Genomic DNA, 21880 nt, shown 5'->3' on the forward strand with positions numbered 1-21880 from the left:
TTCGGTTATGGTGTTGTGGACTCCTAATTGAAGGAGGCGCTGTGTAGATGCGTGTGGAGGCAAGCCGATAGCCGCCTTCACAGCTGTCCGTAGAAGGATGTCCATCTTTTTTATTTGAGCTAGAGTGAGATTGTGAAAGGGAAGATGATAGGTGAGCCGACTAACTATGAGTGCTTGTACTAAGCGGAGGACATCCTTCTCACAGAGGCCTCTCCTGCGATTGGTGATGCCTTGGATCATGTGTGTAATTTGAGTTATCTGCTGAGCCAGAAGGTGTGTAGTGTACGAGGCCTTGCCGTAGGACTGAAGGTAGAGGCCTAAAATGCGAATTCGTGGTACCAGAGAGATAGGATGTCCATCAAGAAACAGCGAATTGTCAGGAGAATCAGCGGTTTTGCGGCGCCGCTTGTATACTAATAACAACTCCGACTTATCCACTGAGCACGTAAGGCTGCCGGCAGCAGCATAGTCTTTCACCACAGACACAGCTTCCTGTAGGGCGTCCTGAATGGTTCCGTCCGGTCCTTTGGTTGCCCAAATTGTAATGTCATCTGCATAGATGGCATGCTGGATGTTGGGAACCTGCTGTAATAGGGAAGGGAGTTTAGCCATAGCCACGTTGAACAAAGTGGGCGAGAGAACCGAGCCCTGTGGTGTTCCTCTGCCTGCGAGACGAATGACGTCCGAACGGAGGTCTCCAATCCCAATAGTGGCCGTGCGGTCAGAAAGAAAGGACCTGACGTAATTGTAGATACGTGAGCCACACTGAGATGAAGCGAGATTGTCAAGAATAAGGTCGTGGGAGACGTTGTCAAAAGCACCCTTCAGATCCAGGGCCAGAATAGCTCGGACCTGGTTTGAAGTGGGGCTATCCAACACGTCCTCCTTAAGCTGTAATAATACGTCCTGTGTAGAGATACCAGGACGGTAGCCGAATAGTGTATCAGGAAAAAAGTGATTGTCTTCGAGAAATGGTTGTAGTCGAGAGAGAACAACGTGTTCAAAGAGTTTAGCTACACATGAAGTTAAGGATATAGGGCGAAGATTCTGGAGGGATAGCGGCTTGCCAGGCTTTGGAATAAGTATGATTTCTGCGTGTCGCCACTCCTGTGGTAGCGTGCCGTTTTTCCAATGTTCGTTGTAAAAAGCGGTTAAATATTCGATGGACTGGTCATCTAAATTACGCAGAAGTGTGTACGTAATCCCGTCTGTACCGGGTGCTGTGTTGCGCTTAATGCTTTGCAAAGCTGCCCTAACCTCTTCTTCTGTAATGTCCTCATCTAGAGGTGTATCGTGTACGTGTGGATAATCACGGTAGGCGGGACGGGGGCCCGTGGATACATAGTGTTGCTTTAAGGTGTGCAGCAGAGTGTTATCGTCGAGCCCTGATTTGTGGAGAATGGTGCGGATTGCGTTAGCAGTGTGTGATTTTGTCTGCGTGGGATTTAAAAGAGCACGGAGTATACGCCACGTTCGAGGTGTACTTAGTGAGCCGTTGAGTTGATCACAGAAGTTATGCCAATTGTTGCTAGTGAGGATGTTCGCATTGTCCTGTGCCTCAGTAGCTAGTTTGGCGATTCGGAGACGAAGTTTTCGGTTATGTTTCTGTCGCCGCCACCGCCGTGTCAAGCCTCTGTTGGCATCCCAGAGATGTAGCAGATGCCGGTCCACATCCGGCGTTTCTGTCGTTGCAGCGATGAGTTTGGTAGCTCTTTGAAAATCGGAGTGAAGTTTTAATATCCAAGCCTTTAGGGAAGGAGAGTCCTGATGGGTAGTTGTACGATTACGCCTAAATGCATCCCAATTCGTTAGTTTTATGATGCGCTCTGGGGCACGCGTGGCTGCTACTTGGAGCTCTGTAGTTAGTATATGGTGATCACTGCCTAGATTCACCATGAGGTTGCACCAGGAATGGTGACTAACGCCCTTGACTATCGTGAGGTCGGGGCATGTGCCCCTGCTCACACTATTACCTAGGCGAGTGGGTTGATCAGGTTCTGTCAGCAAAGTCATGCGATGAATCGCGAGAACCTGTGCGAGTCGTCGGCCTTTAGGCGTTTCTGTTGCGTAGCCTCAAGCCGGATGGGGGGCATTGAAATCTCCTACAATAACTATTTGTTTACCCAACTTGCAGATTTGTGCGAATAGATTACCGAAGTCATCGTTCCTGGCGTTAGGTGCACTGTAAACGTTAAGCACGTACAGGCTGCTACTGGAACGAGAGCACGGGAATAATTCGAGAAGTACGTGTGAGATGGAGGTGCTTTGAAGGGTGTGTTCTATGACAGTGACATGCTTAGAAACTAATGTAGCTGTGCGATGTGGTGTATTGTTCGTTACGTCCGTGTATGTGGTGTAACCCGGAAGCGTAGGGGCACATTGTACTTCTTGTAACGCTATGACATCGGGAGTAATCTGCTGCGTCGCAATGAATTGCATTAGAGCTGCGCGTTTCCTACGATACCCCTGCAATTCCACTGCCACACACGTAGGAGTTTAGGGGTCTCACGCGTTGACCTACGGTTTCTCGCCATGATCATGCAATAGCGGGGCCTCGGTGGTACACGGAGGCATTTCGGACTGTGCTAAATCTTGGTGGAGGGTGGTGGGAAGCGGGAATGCAGCAGCTGCGGCTGTTGGGACGGTTTTTCGGGACGGTGATAGGAAACGGGAGGGGCGTATGTAAGGATGCGGTCGCTGTGTTTCACGTGTCGGAGACGTGGTGCGTTTTGGTGTAGATGGCGAAATATCAAGTTGGCCAAGTGCAGCCGATATCTGCTGTTTAACATCCATTACAATCTGCTGGACAGCAGGTTGCAGGGCCTGCTGGATCAATTGTTGGAGTGGAGCTGTTAGTTCAGCTATAATGCTATCCTTCATTTTCTGCATTTCTACCTGCATCATAGTTGCGAATTCGTTCTTTAAAGAAGTAGCCATTTCGTTCAACGCCTCTCGTGTGCAATAGTCGGATCGTGCCGTAGTTGACGACATGTCAGGGTGAAGCTGAGTGTCTACTGACATGGGTTGTGGTAGTCTAGGTGGCGTTGGTTGTGGTGTTCTTTCCTGCGTTGATGTTTGTGTGAGGGAGTGGGACTGGTGTAGAGAGGGAGGGAGAGGAGGGAACTGCCTTGCCCAGCTTACCGTTTGTGCTTTCTTGTGGGAACCGCTTTGCTGGCCATGATGATGCGTTGTCCCGTCCGTGTGCCAGCCTTGAGATCCCGGCTGGCCAGCGAAACCACTCCGCGATGACGAGTTTCCTCGCTTGGGCCCCGACTTATCCCTGGAATGGCTCCTTCGCCTGGCTGCACTCCCGGACGCACTGCTCTGCCGTCCGGGGCTGGGAGATGGTGACTGGGCCTTCTTGGTGGGAGTAGCTGACCGGGGTGGTTTGCGTCGGTCGACAGGTGGCAAAAACCGCTTTGGGCATGGTTTGGCAGCCGTCGGGTGGTCGCCACCACAAAGCATGCAAGAAGGGCGGCACTCGTGGTTGTTGGGTGATAGTGAATCCCCGCACACTCGACATTTCGGTGTGTCAGGAGGCTGTGGGCACACATCCTCGCGGTGTCCAGTTTTGTTGCACTTTCTACAGTGGGGAATAGTCCGTTTGTAGAGGTAGCAGCGGAGAGCCTGTCCGTACGCGTTCACGAAGAAAGAGACTCGCTTGCCACAAAATGTGAGCACCATTGCTCCGGAGTTGCAGAGGCGTCTGCACGTAAGGACCTCGTAGCCCGGTACTTCAACTTCTGCCAGGAATTCGCCTGGTGTGATTTCATGGCTTATTCTGTGGACCACCCCTTTGCACGAATTATCAGGCGCAATACCATAAGAGGTGATGTCATAGGTTGCTGCGTGCACTGTAATTTTGGTGATTTGTCCAAGTGCCATGGCAATGTGTTCAGATGAGATGCTTATTGTTAGCACATTTTGATTTTCGTCAACTCGAAAGCTTGATATCAGGCTTCTCACTGCGTATATTTGCGGCATGAACTACGGCGAGAAGTAATGTCTTGGGGCTAACCTTGCTGAGATTTAATCCACCATGGGGACGGATTGCTAGCTTGTAGTCCTCGGCAGGGAGTGGTGGGAGTCTTGGTAGACGCGTCTTAGGCCGGCTCTGGCGTAGAGCGGGCTCAGACGGCGTGCTGGGCAGCTGTTGAGTCGTTACGGTATGGGGTTGCAGCTGTCGGCGTTTGTTTGCTCTCTTGGTAACAGTGATCTATGGATTTGCGTTGTGCTCATCGCTCACCTGCGTATCGGCGTCTTGACTGGTCTGCGTATCCATCATGTGGTCCGTGGAGCGAGAGGGCAATGAGTGCTTCTCGTCGGCTGCGACGCTCCAAGAGACGCTCGCCATCCGCTGTAGAGCGGGGCGGCGTTCTGTTCAAGCCGCGTCTACGGCTTGTTAGGGTTAGCGAGGTGGACCTCTTCAAGAACTTTCGAAAGCGTTAAAACGTTTAAAAGCGCACTGACAGGTTGAAGTCCGGTATAGGCTTGACAGTGGTGATGCTAGGAACAAGTTCCTATCGTTGCAACAGGTCGCCAGGAAGAAATTCTTCTTGAAATTGAACCTGAGCCGGAGCCGATGTGATTCGCGTCCGTCGCATGCTCTCGCTACTCGGCGACCCCCATGCTTACTGAGGTCTCGACATAAAGTACTCACTCCCGGCCCCGAAATGCATTCTTGAAGCTTTCAATTTCTTAATTCCAGCGGTGGCTACGATAGAACGCATTCCAGACGGCAGGTACTGCATGCGGTCAGTAATGTGCTCTGCCCCATCCTGGCCCATTCGTTGACGGTAGAGGCATGACATCAAAAAATCCAGATTGAGCTGAATAAAACTGGGGATCTCCGGCCGTACGTTTTTTTTTTTGCCCAGAACGAGCACTATACTGTGTTTATTTCCGGCTTTACCAAGTTCTGTACACCATAAAAAGAGCGCATTAAGAATATTGAATTGTGTTGTAAAAACTACACCCAAAAAAGCTTAGCAGAGATAATCGAAAAACCCATCAAAGTGGTCAAGAAGATTTTACAGGCTTACAAGAAAAAAGGTAGAGTCTAGGATACGCCTCGCGAACGTCCACCAAGAGACACAACAGATGACGAAGAGTTGTTGATTGTTGCGGCTGCTATGGATGCCCCCGCGAATCGCTCCAAGAACTTAGACAGCGCCAGCAGCTGAGGGCTTCAAGATCTATTGTGAGGCGTTGACTCAATGAAGACAGCCTAAGGAGTAGATCTGCTGCTGCCGAAAAGCCTTTGCTTAGGACCACAAACACAGCAAAGTGGCTCGATTTCGTGCAAATACACGGAAACTAGACGGTGGAGCAATGGCAGAACGTTGTAATCAGCTATTAGTGCACCTTCGCGGCCACTGGCGATCAGCGACAACGAGTTTGGTGCCCTGCAAGAACACAGAAACTTACTTTCCAGAGTCAGTTGCACGTTGTTCATCCATATAATTAAGATCTTAATCCGTAATATTTAGATTGGTTTCCCTCATACGCGGGTTCAGCCAAAGTTTTTGTGCTTTAGGGCGCCGAATAATTTGGTTATATAATATTTCTTCACTTAACAATGAATTAAGCCTACAAGTTTAGGCTAAGCTTTCTGCTTAATAAATTCTGTTACTGCACCAAGATGAAATAAAGTTTCTGGTCAATAAGGAAGTTTAAGTAGTGGTTAAAGTTTCCCAAACACAAAAACGTTCAGCCATAATTCTTCTTCGTAAGCCACACAATCAGTAAATCGCCCATACGGCGTTCCAGATGCGTAGTGGCAATATTATCATAATTCCACAGCGCAAGACTACGACTAGTTACGACATTTGCGTGCATGTTAACCCCAGGTGGTCAGAATTTCTGGTTTCTCCAACACGGTGTCTCTCATAGTCATGGCGCTTTTGCGAACTTAAACCCCACATATCGATCAATCAACTAGTTACGTCGTAACTACAGCAGACGAGAGAAGGACAGAAAGTGCGCTGACTTCAACTGAAATTTCCTTATCTAAAACGCTGGAAATCTATAGTCGGGACAGAAAATCACCGCGCAATCGTGCTACCTATTGCATCACGCCATGACAATCATTATTTGATTATATGGTTACAACACCACACTTCAGCGCAAATCACAATCAATTGTGTAAAAGCCAGAAACTCAATTTCTTTTCAATTCATAGCAAGCGAACGCATGCTAATACAATGATCACTCAGCATTTGCAATTTCATTGGCCTCAATAATATCTCGTGTTAGCTGCTAACGGTGTATGGCTACAACAGTGCATTTTTTAATTCCCGTCTGCAACCACAATCTCTACAATAGATACCCAAATGCCTTGAACAGCTTAGTTTACATGGTAATGATGCTTCTTTAAACGCTCATTGAGCACCGGCCCATTCGCCCAACATACTTCTTGCCGCATGACAACGGGAGCAAATAACCAACCGCTATCACACATGCTACGAATAGCTTTCTATGTTTGATTGTGCAGCAGCTCCTTCGTGTGGACTGCACATTCACGCGTTTGCAGAGAGCTGAAAGCTTCTCTGGTGCAGAGAAAACAACATTCACATCCACCTCATCACCTATTTTTTAGGGGCGAAGCTCCTTAGGGCGTGGGCTGTGCGTCCCCTGTAGCCTGTATGTAGCCAACTCTAGTTTAGTTCTTGCAGTGTTCACTAGATGGCGGTACCGTCCCCTGTATGTAGCCACCTCTCGTTTAGTTCTTGTAGTGTTTACTAGATGGCGGTACTTGTAGCTGATGATGAAAAGATGCAAGATGTTATAAACTAGAAAGCTGTACTTGTAGTTGATGAAAGACGCGAGATCTTATAAAATAGGAATGATGTCACATATGGCGCGTGTCATTGGTTGAAGGCAATCGTTCGATTTAGTGCGGCGACGTACGCTAGGGGGAGCGTTGTAATAAAATCCGTTCGCTGTTGGCGTGCGCTCGGAGTCGCCGGATGGATAAGGCTGCACAGCGGAGAGAGCGCAAGGCGGCAGCAGCGCGCGCTCGCAGACAGAATCCTGATGTGCGAGCGCGCGAGGCAAGGGACATCGCAAGCCATCCATCGTCTAAGAACAAGTAAAAGTTGATTTGTGTATATACACACACAGCGTTTCTCACGTCTTTACATGATGATCGACTGGGCGAATTACACGGAAGATTCACAGTTTACCGATGAATCCCTTCGGAGCTTCGCCCATTCATCATCATTCACCCCGTGAATATGCCGTAATATTTTCAAATTGTGAGAAATACTAAGTAGATAGAAAATCACAGCCGCGCGCTTTAAGCTACTTGCCACGCAGTTTACTGGTGCTTCTCGTCCTTGTTTATTTGTCCTAAGCAACGTTTCCGCCACCGAACCCAGCACATGATCGGGGAAATCAACGCTGATCAGACGGGATATCTGCTCAAGGGAGCCGCTGATTGACGAGCGGACGCAAGACTTTTGGAGGGCGTTTCTTAAACAACGATTGGCGATTGCTCTCTTTACAAGCTTCGAATCAGCCGACAAGTACGGTAGAAGAAGTTTGCTTCCTCTAGGCTCATATTTCCAGCAAAGATGTTCACTTGAGATGTCTAATATAAAATTTAAAAAACCTTAAAGAAGCATCCTGCAGAAGCTCATGCGTCAGAATAAGAAGTGCCACGCACCGCACTCATCAAAAGGACGTAATATGTTCGAAACGGCCACTTCGAAGCCCTGATCATTGCACTCAAAAAGAACAAAAAAATTGTCATTAAAACGGAACACCTTTACGACAGCCGTTCTGTCGAGGCGGTTAGTGAAAAGTTGGTCTAGGTGAGCGAGAAAAATGTCACTTAAAACATATGCTATACATAAACCGATACACACTCCTCTCTTTTCAATAAAAGTGCCTCCATTTTCTGATACTAAAGCTGTCTTTTAGTAAAAGCCAACGAGATCAAGAAAGCCACCGACTGTTATGGCCGCTGCATTCTGGAACGGAACTGAATCGTAGTTTTGAATGCAGTCCTCAACGCACAAGTAGTAAAGAGTGGTAAAGTGTGTCAAGGGGTAAAGAGTGGTAAAGATTTTTGATGTAAACAGAGCAGGCTCGTTGGCTTTTACTTAAAGACAACTTTCGTATCATGGAATGGAGGCGCTTTTATTCAAAAAAGAGGAGTTTGCATCGGTTTATGCATAGCACCTGTTTTAAGTGACATTTTTCTCGCTTAGCCACCTCTACAGAGCAGCTATCATGGAGGTGTTTCATTTTGTTGACGATTTTCTTGTGCTTTTTGTTTGCGATGATCGGGGCTTTGAAGCTGCCATTTCAAACACATTACGAATTTTCGATGAGTGCATGGCACATACTCTGATGAATGAACTTCCACAGGATGCTTCCTTAAGGTTTTTAGATTTAATATTAAACATCTCAAGTGAACATCTTTGCTGGAAACGTAAGCCTAGAGGAAGCAAAGCTCTTCTATCGTACTTGTGAGCTCATTCCAAGCTCTTTAAGAGATGAATTGCTTATCATTGTTTAAGCAATGCCCTCCGAAAGTCTTGCGGCCACTTGTTAATCAGCAGCCTCGTTGAGCAGATCTCTCGTATCATCAGTGGTGATTTCCCCAATCATGTGCTGCTTTCGGTGGAGGAAAAGTTGCTTACGACAATTAAACAGGGATGAAAAGCACCAGTGAACTGCGTGGCTAGTAGCTCGAAGCGCGTAGCTGTAATTCCCAATCTACATAGGATATCTGACAATCTGAAAAAAATGTGTTAAAGTAGATGCGAAGGTTGTTTTCTGTGTTCCAGAAAAGTTTTCAGCGCTCTGCAAACGGGTGAATTCGCCGTCCACATGTAGGAGCTGCTGCAAAATCAAATATAGAAGGCTATTCATAGCATATGTGATAGCTGTTGTTTATTGGCTCCCGTTGTCATGCGACAAGATGTATGTTGGGCAAAGGGGCCGGTGCCTCAATGGGCATTTAAGGGAGCATCATTATAGTTGTTGCGACCGGGATTTGCGGCACCGGAGATTTGGGATCAAGTTGACAAACAAGAGGAGGTTGAACTTCGTAGAGAAGGTTTATGTACAATATTTGCGTGCCGCGGGCTCTCTAGCCCGAAGCTCTACATTGAGAGCTCTATTTTGAAAGAAGCTGTCTATTGAACAAACTGCGTGAACCACACTAAGAAGACCGCGAGGGCTGAATAAATACAGTCTCACCTCCTCAGATCTCTAGATCGAGGAACACGTTCATACAGCACTGTCCAATAATATGTCCTGCAGCACACACGAGAGTCACTAGATGATTTTAGTCTGTCCGGCACTCCGGTACGTTTTTGCCTATACCGGGTTGCCGGAGGTCGTAAAGCCGCATAGCGTTGAAACGAGCTTTTTGTACTTTTAGCCCGTACCGCCCAAAATACGCCCCAAAAACGCCCCAAAAACGCCCGCGACGCCTTCGCGGCCGTGGCTACCGCATGTGCGTATGCGCAAAGTAGAAAGTCTTCGCAATTACTTACTAAGTTTGAAAAAAAAAAACATTGGACAATGCCAATAAACTTTTTCGACAAAACGGGACTTTAAGTTTGTTTTCTTTAATTGTGCTATGATTTAAACCTAACTATGAAGAAAACATCAGCATCACGGTGATCGGCATCAGAATCGGTATCATGAGTTGCTGACACAAGCGTCATGCGACTCATGCCTACTTTTCGTGTGCTCCTTTGTGGCATCGGTCACAGCGATCCATTGATCCCGTTGAAGTGTCGGTGATTTGCTGTTTTCGTGTCTGTATCAACGATGCCGTACAGTGTATTTCACGACCAACTGCTCCTGCGAACTTTGCGATGGAACGAAATCGAAAATATGTATTTGCTCCGAACTGCACCACGCCGTGACCTCCAGATAAACGGACTTTTGATTTGGACGGAATGGACTTCACTACATTTTACCGCTCGTTCAGGTTCCAAAAAGGAGACCTGGAAGATTCGATGGAAGCCTTGCTGATTCCTGAGGAGGTCGTGAGCGCTCAACGGGTTCGAGTGTCTGGTCGCGAGATGATGTGCATGACGTTGCGGCGTCTAGCCTACCCTAATCGTCTCTGTGAGCTGGAGCTCTTCTTTAGGCGCCACAGCTCGGTAATATCAAGTGTGGTGTCTAAAGTGTTAGCCCACATAGATTACTACTTCGCGCACCTCCTTGCGGACCTTACAGTGCACAAGTGGCTCAATCTGCAATCACTGGAGCTGTTTTCTCAGGTAAGAAGGCGTGCTGTTGCTGTTGCACTGCATGACTGCCTTTAGCGCTATGTTTATGTTTCGCCGCACTACATCTCTGTGTTTCGGTAGAGGTCATTAAATGTAATTCGTGCTCCGCCGTGGTGGTCTAGTGGCTAAGGTACTAGGCTGCTGACCCGCACGCAGGTCGTGGAATTGAGTCCCGGCTGCGGCGGCTGCATTTCCGATGGAGGCGGAAATGTTGTAGGCCCGCGTGCTCAGATTTAGGCGCACGTTAAAGAATCCCAAGTGGTCGAAATTTCCAGAGCTCTCCACTACAGCGTCTCTCATAATCATATCGTGGTTTTGGGACATTAAATCAATCAAGTCTAATTCGTCATTATAAAGGGAAAATAAGGCGCTAGCTTTCTATATTCATAGCACACCAAGCACGATAAATCGCCCCTCAACCCCACCAATGTCGTAGCAATATCATTTTCTAAGTAATAATTTGCCGAATCAATTTAATACGTGAATTTGTTGTCGATTCCATTATATTTCCTAGCGTGCTTCAAAAAAAAAAAGCACAGGAGACATCCCTTTTATTCCAAACACTGTAAAGCAGTTATTTCCGTGAACCAGACACCTACTCCTTCATTATTTTGCCTCCTCATTATCATTACTGCCCCAAGAAAAACCTCATGATGTAGTCAGTGTCAGAACAACTGTACTGTAACAATGCCTTAAAAGATCAGTTTTCTTTCTTGCTGTACCAATGCCATTTGAAATATTTCTCAGATTTTTCTGCCCAACGAGACAATTTCAAATTTTATTTGCAGCTTTGTTTAATCAATGTTCACAGAAAAACGAGTTCCATTCAAACTAAAAAAATATCAGTGTTGTGTCGATGAGCAGCCTGCCTTCCAAGGTTAGCCCCATTGCTCTATATCTGGCTGTTCTGTGTCAGCAACCTACTTTCGCATGCAGTTTACTCCATTACTTCAACAGACACAGTACCTGATGCCAACTACCAGCATAAAATGTGTTAGTAATTACTATCAATGAATAATTATCACAGATTCACATGAACCACTTATCATTGAAAGTGTGATAAACAAAATTCATGTATGTGTCATTGAATGTGTTTCTTCTGTGGGAGATAGATCTGAATTCCTGTTGCAGTGATGCTAAGCAACGATTTAGTGCCAAACACACGTCCTGTCAGGTAGAGCTACTACACCTTAAGCAGCTTCGTTTACTGCGAAAAGTTCAGCTTATACTTATTTCGATCTTAGAACGTTGTGCTATGTGTTGCTTTCTGCAGCTGCCATTTCATTTTTCAGGCTTTGCACAGGAAAGGTGCCCCATTGAAGAATTGCTGGGGATTTGTTGACGGAACAGCTAGACGAATTTGTCGACCATCAACTAGACAAGAAGACTATTTTTCTTGGCACAAACGCTATCATGATTTGAAGTTTCAGGCATTGATGTGTGCAAACGGCATAACCTGTCAGTTGGATGGGCCATTTCCAGGCCGTCGTCATGATGCTGGTATGTGAACTTTCCTCCAGTTTCTCCTGCAAAGGTACCAGACTTACTGAAATGCCCTATGGAATACTATGTTGTCAATGAAACATTTCGCTTCAAACACATTGGCATGTCCTGGCAAGGTAGCATGCACCTCTATGATACAAAATTCATCTAGAGTAAATTCAAAAGCATGCTCTTTCGTATAATTGTACCCACTTGATGCTTAACACTTCTGTTTTGGCAAGCCCATTCATCATGAAATCATGATGTACCAGCTCGAACAGACACCGTTCCTTCAGACGGCACATATGTACCCGTTTGTCCATTTGTGTCTGCCCTTATTTTTTATTATAAGGGTGTTTGACTATTAAAAAATTCTAAATGAAGAACTAAACAGTGTTTTGTTCGATTTGGTGTTCTAATCGAATGAATATTTGGAGTTTATTCAAACTACAAGAATTGCAAATCACCAAGGGCAAAATCTCAAAGCAACAAAGCTTTAGAAGAGCAAAAGATCAAAACTCTTGTATAAAAGATTGAATTGTGAAGATACATTAATTTCACACTTTTACGGGACTACAAAGAACTCAGTCATCACCGCAATAACAAACTTTTGCTTTGAACTCCAGCGTTGCTGAAGAAAGTGTAACCTCAATTCATTACCATAAGATTCATCATAAGGAATGTTATTCAAGAGCTGGTGGCAAAGTACCTCCTTTAATATTTATGTAACTTCTGTGTTCATCATACAAATGAAAAAAAATACCTAAAAGGCTGTATACTGCTGCATGTAAACACTCAGTTCACATAATGGTACATTTCAGTGGTGAAATATTATGGCGATGTTAATTCATTGAAGTGTGGATATTTGCTTGAAATTATGTGTTGTGGCACTCTACAGTTGTCTTGGAAATGGGTGCCTTTCTGTTCAACTACTATTTGAATAGTACTCTATTCAATTAGGCATGAATTAGGTATCATCCCTCTTCAATGTTTATCTGTTCAATTCTACATTTCACTATGCACGCCCCTAGTTATTACCAAACTTGCAAAGACAAACGTTCAACTAGAAATGTAACTTCTTCACTAGGCTTAAAGCAGTCGAAATTTTCCTTCTTTTATTGGCTTATTCTGCTCCAACCACTTCTTGCCCTAGACATTTTACAAGGTGTCTTAAAGGAGCAGTGACACAATTTTGAATGTCCTGCAAGTGACAGTTTTTGATTTCTTGGTATGCGGCATAAAAGTGTACTAACATGTTTTGAGACATTTTTGCTTTCATTAGTATGCAGTGTATTTAACGCTCTTCACACACTGGAGTAAGCGAAAGCATCGAAAATATTTTCTTTTATTTGAAAGTTTCCATCACAGAGCATTAGCATGCCTCACTGCAATCAAACATCATGTCAACTAGTCAACGCAGTTACTGAACTCTACGTTCCGAGTGCCGCCTAAATTGCCCAACTCACTGTCAAGGTCACGGGAAGATTTCTGTCTTATTGTTGCTAATGTGCATTACAAGCAAATGATGGCCAAAAGGAAAGCTACAAGCCACTGCAGCGCGTGCAGTCGTTTACTTTCTGGAGGAATCAGAAATAGCTCAAAAGTACTAAACAAAAAATAAATGTACTTCACTGTTAACCGCGGTATGCTCCAAACAGTATTTTTGTGTTTTACAACGATATTTTTGGGAAAACCTCGCTGAAAACAGTTCAGTATTTAAGTGACAAAATCACCTTAGACATTTCATTGAACTTTCACTTTTTGTGTGAACACTTAAGTTGGCGTGATTACTTGTGTTTTTACAAACTCAGTGTGATGCGGACACATTTCTATGTAGTGTGGACACATTTCTGTGTGGTGTGTACACTCAGTGTGAAAAAATGTGCACTCATTGTGTAAGTTGTGCTATGGCTATATGTATAGCCTTAGCACAAGGCTATATGTATAGCCTTGTGTTTGCTACTAAATGTGCGATGTCGACTTTTGTGCAAGAGGAGTAGCCGGCGCCACGCATTGGCATGAACCTCTTCTTATATACATTTATTTTTTTTTAAATACGGATCTGCTGCTAGCAAGTGACTAGCTGCTGTCTTCCAGTAACGTCAAACTGCTACGAAAAATCACTTAGAGGTCAACAGCCCTCTACCCTTTTCAATTTCACATATTCAGTCATATCTTGAGAACATAACAGGATATATGCTGCTTCCCTGTTTGTCTCATGGTCACAGTTTTTTTCTTTTTCACCTTGCCATGCTCTTCACTGTCCTGTGTCTGTAAGCGTTAACTGGACACACCACCATGATGGAGCACAGGTGTGCGGTCAAGCAGCTGGTACAGTCCAAAGATAGCTCCACAACTAGCAGAGTAAATCTGAAACTGGCAGTTCAGCATGTTCTCTTTACTACACTAAATTTGTTGGGACTAGTTTAATAACACTGTTGAACCACTCATTCTTCTCTGCAAGCTCAAGTCTACTGTTTCTGTAGCAGGATACCATGGCTGATTATCCCATATAATGTTCAGTATTGTTAAGCAGTTTTTTTCCGCAGGTATCCTAAAGGAGACTGCCCTCTACCGCAACTTGGAGACTATTACTCAAGGCCGCACATATGTAATATATGGAGACCCCGCCTACCCACTCCGGGCACTGCTCTACAAGCCTTTTGGAGGTGCTTTTTTGCGTCCCCATGAGGTTAACATCAATAAGAGCATGAGCTCAGTGCGGCAGGCGTCGGCAGAGTCGTTGCAGACTGTGCCTTCGTTGATTTTTATAAAGGCCAGAAGATAACTCGGCAGAGGGTGGGTCGGATGTATAAAGTTGCAACATTGTTCTTAAACTGCCCTACTTGCATGTATGGCAGCCAAGTGTCTACATATTTTGATGTTACTCTGCCCACCCTCAGAAAATACCTTGTGTCGTTTGAGATGCCAGCTTAGCACACTGACATGAGCATACAATGGATCCTTGTGTGTTGTGCAAGACAGTTTGCTATTTGTGCGTAGCCGAGTTTTGTTTTTTGCAGCTAGTAGAAGAGAACCAAGACGTTCGGCTCTATTTTAACTGGCTTGTTGATAACTGGGACTTAATTGACTTTCATTCTATTATCATGACAATATCTTGTACAGTCAAACTCCGCTAGAACGAATGCCGCTTCAACGAAAAATTAACTATTCCCCGTCAGTGGTCCATAGGAATCAAGGCATAAGGATTGTAGCCACCACGAACACTTTTTCTTTAATCGTACCACTTCAACGCAATTTTGCGATGCGATTCGAGGCTCAGATACTCATTGCTATGCAGTAATTAAACCCAATCTTTAACATTTCGATGCACATTCAGAGCCTGAAAATGCGTCAACGAAGTCTAAAACACACGTTGGCACCACAAGGACCGGGGCTGTTCAGCGAGCATGGGCGCCGCCATTGCTCGATAGCGGTGGTAATGAGACTGCCCTGCTAATACACTCTAGCGCTGCTTTTGCCACTGGTTTGCTTTTGAGCCGCAGACAATCCGAAGCTGAAGCTCAGTTCATGGTTTCCTCCACGCAGCTGCTGGGTGCAACCTCGGAACGATGCCTTTTCCGATTCCAATGCTTAACTTTATGTTCGTGCTTGGCCAGTGTGGTAACTAATCAGAGCGGCTGTTTGTCTGCATTATCAATAAAATCAGCTAGCTGCGAGTGATGGATGATAAGAATGGTATAGAATAATGCAAAAGGCGCCGCTCCACGATACCCTGCCTATATCTCAGCATTGTCGAATACTTTTGATGGTGGACAGCTGCTGGTGTTAATGTGTTAATGCAACTGTTTGGTTCGTTCACTAAGGTGATTTCAGGTGTTGTTTCGTATCAGAAATCGTGTCGCTGCTGGGAAAAAATAAGAAGCAGCGGGCATTTTTTTTTAAATATTGAAAATAAACATTTCTTTATTCTGCTAGCTCAGATCAGCTATATTTTTTTTATTTTACTACAAAGAAATTTTTTCCGTGCCCTGGCAGTTTCATTGTAGCGGGCTTTGACTGTAGTAGCTTTGATGCTCATGTCATGATTTAAAGAGGCTACAAAGGCCGAAAAAAAGAATAACATGAGCGTGCACAATAATTTCTTGTACTTGCAAAAACAGTCTTCCTTAACATTATCACCTTCAAAGTAGTCCCCATTCAGTATTAACACACTTCTGAATACAGTGCTATTATGGCTGGTGATAGATTTGCGATGACGTTTTTCGGAGGCCCTTCAGGAGATTCTTTATTTTGACTGAATCTCTTCAACTGAGCCAAAGATAGGTTCCCTTTCAGCAATATTTAACTTTCACAAATAAAAATAAAAACATCAAGCGAAATTAAGCAAATAAAGTGGGTGTGCTGCTCTTCTGGCTATTGCACCTATTTATGATTGTGCTCTTGCCATTAACATATATATAGGTACCATAATGCTTTGTTTAATAATAGATTATGGACAGTTCTCATTGGCATAGAGCTGTACCATGTGGTCGAGTTCTCCAGTGTGACGGCAGCACTGCAGTGCCAGAACCCAAAACCTAGTGGCTAAAAAAGGCAATAATAAGACGGCATCAGTGGATGGGTGGACATGAGTGGGCGCCAGTTTCCGTTGACGTTTCCTCTGCTCAGCGTGCACATGTATGGGCATGCCTTTTCCACCCCCATTGTTTTCACCTCCATCATCAACATTCACTAGCAACGATAGAAAAATTGAGGAATATGGAATCGTGGCATGGCAAATCATTCTCAGTTCTGTCCTCTTCTGAGCTGTAATTCTGCATACAACGCTGGACTGAGCAGCGATGAGGCAGCTGGCAACGCATGTTTGGGCTACGCTGGCTGGTAAGACATACGAACGCTGCGTGATTGTTACCTCGCAATGATCGTAGCTTGAAATTACCAAGTCGACGCTCACAGCTCCATGATAAATCACCTGAAGCGGAATCACAAAAACGCAGAACTGACACGAACGCGCTGTGAACAGAGCAAAACAAAGCACGTGAAGCCGTTGCTAGGCATGACGTCATCGCTGCTTGCTCGAAGTCGCTCAGTGCCTGAGGCATGGCTTACGAGCTTGCTGAACACTACAAAATACTGTCGATGTCTCCTGGCCTTGATTGCGCCATTGAGCCTTTGGACGCTCTTTGCGCTCAAAATAGAAATAGAATCGAATGAACGCCGCATCTCAAGTAGTTTGACATTGAGTGGCAATGCTCCTTTAAAATGCGTTGAACAGCTTTTCCTGTAAGAACTACTGCATGAACACTTAATCTCCGGTCACCACATATCAGCCGGAAACATTGGAAATGTTTTGATCTGTAATCGCTGACCTTAAGCCCACAGAATGTTCATCATCTTCCACACTTACTTTCCCCTGAAAGCCACTTACGCCATTCAAACACACATGCATCAGACGTTTCATCTCTATAATCCTCACTTACATTCGACATGTTTTCATAGAAGATTTTTTAAGTTTCACAAGAAACTTGATGTTGAGCCTCAGTTCAGTTTTTACATTACATATATTTTTTTTCAGTACACAGTTGCATGTGTTTCTTTATGGCACTGCACTCACAACTGGTGTGATTGGTGTTAAGCCCAAACTGGCCACATGGATAGACGATGGGTGGGGGATGATGTCAGTAAAACAGTTCTTTTCAATTCCACTCTTTTCAAGGTTCGCACTTAGTCTCGTTCTTTTTTTTTTCGAACCATTTATATATGAAATACTGCCCAACGTGTACAACCATTTCAAGATATGTGCATTTTTTAACTATCACAATAAAATTGGATTGCACAGCCAGCTTACAGAGAGGCTTTTCTGTGTCAGTTCAAAAAGTATAACATTTTATTTTCATTAATGGAATGTTATGTTTTACAAGTGATCCTGTAGGGATCGTGTAAGCACGTCCTCATGTGCAGTTCGCCATAGTTCAGTGTTAGCTTAACGATGTGAATTCAGCAAACAGAAATAAAGCCTGCAACTTGTCGGCACCTCGTCATTCGTTTCAGGTGTTGCGCTGTGCCAGCACTGCTGAACTCGCACAGCACAATTTCTGAACTTTGCGTGCACAGCCGTGAACCGATTTCAAGTGGTGCAGGTAAATCGAACAGACCTAGAGCTATTGTGTTCGTTTTAGTTTGTATGGCTACCAAAGAGAGAGTTTTGGAGGTGCACGTTGCAACTTTACTAATGACGATTCCTGTGACAACATGAAATAGCTTGAACGCATACCAATACACACAGCAGCACCAACAATTAATGAATTATAGTGCACAATGTATTTTGATATTTCTGGAGCTCAGAGAAAGATAGGAGACATGACGCACAATAAACATAAGGTAGTCGTGCCCTGCCGTGGTGGTCTAGTGGCTAAGGTACTCGGCTGCTGCCCCGCAGGTCGCGGATCGAATCATGGCTGCGGGGGCTGCACTTTTAATGGAGACGAAAATGCTGTAGGCCCGTGTCGAAATATGGGTGCACATTAAAGAACCCCAGGTGATCGAAATTTTTAGAGCCTTCCACTACAGCGTCTCTCATAATTATATGGGGGTTCTGGGACGTTAAACCCCACATATCATGTTAACATAAGGTAGTCGTAACCACTTTCTGTCCCCGACAGTGACTTCTATTGGTTGCAGGTTTTTGAAGTGTCGTTGGAGGGACTTCTTCAATACATAGCAACTTTAAAGAAATGCATACTCACTCGTTTTTAGCAATCACACTATTGATATTATAGTTTATTCTTTTTTTCCCTCACTGAGTTCTTTGATCAACCGAAGTTGAGATGCTTGGTTTGCTGCGTTAGCACGCCTCTCTTCAAGTACTGCCACCATTTCCATCCTTCTCATTTCCATTTCCGCTTCCCTTAATCTGACGTCGTCGGCATGTCGCTGGTGTAGCAGCTTCATGTTGTCTTCGTGCTGGCGAATTTTGAGGTCCAGCTTTCTTCTGTCAATCTGGTAGCTGAGGAGGCGCATTTTTACGTCTTGATTATACCTGGCCTCCAAAAACGCCAGCGTTGCCTCATTTTGGCTTCTCCCTGCTGCAAAAATATGTAAACAAGAAACATTGGACTTGGCATACTGAAGTACATAAAGGGATACTGAATAAAATTTTTGCCACTGTAATCTTCAAGCAAACTGAAAGATTGGCTCCTGAAATCAATTGATACAACCCTCCTTTGGCGAAAACTTTGCCTGCCTGGTCAGCCCTTCAGATTTAGGTGGAGACTCACCCCCGCCCCCCAACAGACACACACTGACATAAAATTCTGCATACACCCTGGTTGCATTGCTGAGATTGTGGAGCATTCCATACTTGAAAGATACGACAGTGCTTAGCTGCTCGTCAGACAAAGTGAATACATTAATCATCAAAGCTACACACATAAAAAAAAAAGGAAGGTGCTTGTGTTAGCATGGTGTCATCAAAGAAAAAAATGGAATTTCTAGATTTGTATTGTTTGTGTGAATAAGTGTTCACTATGAGCGCACGAAAGCAAGAGTTGTTGAACAGCTTTTTATTTTCATGTGTATGGTATATATATTTATGCACTGCATCAAATAAAAAAATAAAGATCGGTTGTGAGTCAGTGCTCATCTGTGTGCCCAGTGTGTCCCTGTTTTCTTGCACTGTTTTTTCGTTACAGTGCTTGCAAACCAAGTAGCCCCCTGACAAGCATTGACAATCTAGCATCAGCTGAAGAAGACGAGCACTCTTGCTGGGGTCTCAGTACCATATACAGTAAACGCTCGGATTTAGAAACAAAACTTTTACAAACATCTAAGAATTAATTATGCTTTTAGGAAACCCCATTTGTTTTTCAATCTGTTTTGTGCAAAAATGTTTCGTTTGAACACATCTGAATAGCCAACATTTCAGCTGAACGGGCTTTATTACTGAAATTTGCATTATATTTCTGAAATTAGTTCAATACATTTTTGTGTTCTGCTATGCTAGCAGTGGCAGATTGAAATTCCGTAACTTTATTCAGCTCTACAATCCCTTGGAAAGTGGCAAGGCTTTATGTCTCAGGAACAAGCTATGCGACAGAAAGTTCACCAAACATTAAGTCTCTGGACAGCCTTTGACTTCTATAGCGAATACGTTATACATTATCTACTTAATAAGCTAAGGCCGCTTTATGCTGCTGAATAACGCGTTCGATGCACTAACCACTGAACTACCACAGCGGCCTTTATGCTGCTGAATAATATACACATAAGATATGAAATATTACTCTGGACTTCAAAGATTGACTGTTGCATCCATATTTGCACTTGAGCTGAAAACCACACTGTAGTAAAGTCAAAGTTGGTGCTATGATTGCACAATGGCACATATTACTTTACTGTGATGAAATGAATTCTTTACTGGGTGCCATCATGGCAGATAAGCCCTTTAAGCTCTAGGTTCATTTGGATATAGCAAAAACTTTGTTATGTACCTCTTAGTGGCGTGCGTCGTCGAGGGGTCTGTTCTGTTGATGCAGCCAGTTGTGCTCGTGCACTGCCTCAAGGTAGTGGATGTGGCACATTTGTTTAAAGTTCTCAAAATACACAAGATTGTCATGTTTATTGCTTTGTGTCTACTGCCGCTGAAAATGTGCACTTCAGACACTAACTGAAATTGATTTGTCACGTGAATTTTAATTGTAACCACGAAATCAGCTTATGTTTGGGGAGTCCAGTATTGCTCATTGCATAAAGCACAGCTTGCTTAATGACACGCAGTGATGAAAGTGCTGCTTCAATTGCTACAAACTGCTCCAAAAGAGAAATGCTGCTCCGAAGTGTATTCTTTGTTACTAATTGCTCTCAGATGACACTGAGAGTATGAGAATGCTGAGCTTTTACTGTTTGACCGACACACAAGTCTTAAAGAAACTAAAAAGAATCTGCGTACTACCATCCCAGTGTGTTACTAGTGGGCAGCATTATTGGCTCTGATCTCACATGTGTGACAACAATTGGCATATGAAGCATACAGCTCGTAGGTTTTTTTTTCTCAGCTAGACATGCAGGCTACTATGGTGAAATTTGAAAATGAGCAGGACTGCTTTTATCTGATGCCGATTATCTACTGCTTATTCGGCAACAGTTATATGGGACTGTGGTTACTTCTAAAATGTGGTGCTCAGCTTTTCCAGTTTAATTTCATAACTACCACACATGGTAGTATTTTAAATTGCAGCTTATTGCACAGCATATTTTAGGCAATCTGCTATTGTACGATACATTTAATTTATAATGACTGTTGTGTGTTAAATATGTTTAATCAGAAATAATACTATCGAGATTATTCGACAATGCTCCGAGCTGGTACTAATGTATGGCAAATTTATTATCTTCTAAAACACCGATAGCTGCTCTGAACTACCATTTTTTTCTGCTCCGTAAACAACTATGGCTGCTCCAAAGTATGCTCCAAAAAGTAAAAATGCAGTTCTATCACTGTACATCTGATAATAATGGAAGTGTCTAAAAGATTCCTGTAAAATATGTCCAAGTGGCATTCAATACTTGTGTCTCTGTATGGCCTCACATTATGGCACATCGAATATAATTTCTGCAGAAGCTGCAAAAAGTATCCATATGTCAACAGGCAGTCATGTTTCATGAATTGCATCATGAATCATTAAATGCTGATAATCATACTGGCAGCAGTGGCATGCTCTTCGCAAATACTGTCTGTTTTCTTTATAAGAGAACAAACAAAACACAAAACAAGCTTAGTTGTTGAACTGCCTAATCCAAGGCTGTAGGTTGAATTCTCGGCCGCTGTGGCTTCATTTCAGTGTGTGCGAAATGCAATGGCATTCATGTACTTAACTGAGGTTGACATAAGAGAACTGAAAGTCGTAAAGATTAATGCCGAGTACGTACATTACAACACGCCTCATACTCATATTGTGGGTTTTGCAAGCGAAATCCCACAAGTTGTAGCTATTGAAAACATAACAAACAGGGATATAAAGTTAACAAAATGATGTACCTCGCAATGGTGTACGGTTATGAGTGGCTTGGGAAGGCCCATCCGCACTTGTTGCTGGCGTGTGGCTTGCCTCATTGGCCGTGCCAGGTGTTAGCTCAGGCTCTGGAAAAATTGACCTCATCATTGTCACATACGGGACTCT

At 44.2% G+C, this 21880-nt stretch overlaps 1 protein-coding gene across 1 annotated transcript in view; it reads right to left on the reverse strand.

The window, feature by feature from the left end:
• Window positions 1–18451: 18451 nt before the first annotated feature.
• LOC119161661 (uncharacterized) overlaps window positions 18452–21880 on the reverse strand; it is a 36181-nt gene continuing 32752 nt past the window's right edge. Inside the window, exons 3-4 of the mRNA XM_037414219.2 lie at window positions 21739–21840; window positions 18452–18787 (exon numbers count right to left, since the gene is read on the reverse strand). Of these exons, the coding sequence (XP_037270116.2) occupies window positions 18483–18787; window positions 21739–21840 (407 nt within the window). The 3' untranslated portion in view covers window positions 18452–18482. The remainder of the gene's footprint in view (window positions 18788–21738; window positions 21841–21880) is intronic.

Source organism: Rhipicephalus microplus, chromosome X, assembly GCF_043290135.1.
Source record: "Rhipicephalus microplus isolate Deutch F79 chromosome X, USDA_Rmic, whole genome shotgun sequence".
Classification (NCBI taxonomy): Eukaryota; Metazoa; Arthropoda; class Arachnida; order Ixodida; family Ixodidae; genus Rhipicephalus; species Rhipicephalus microplus.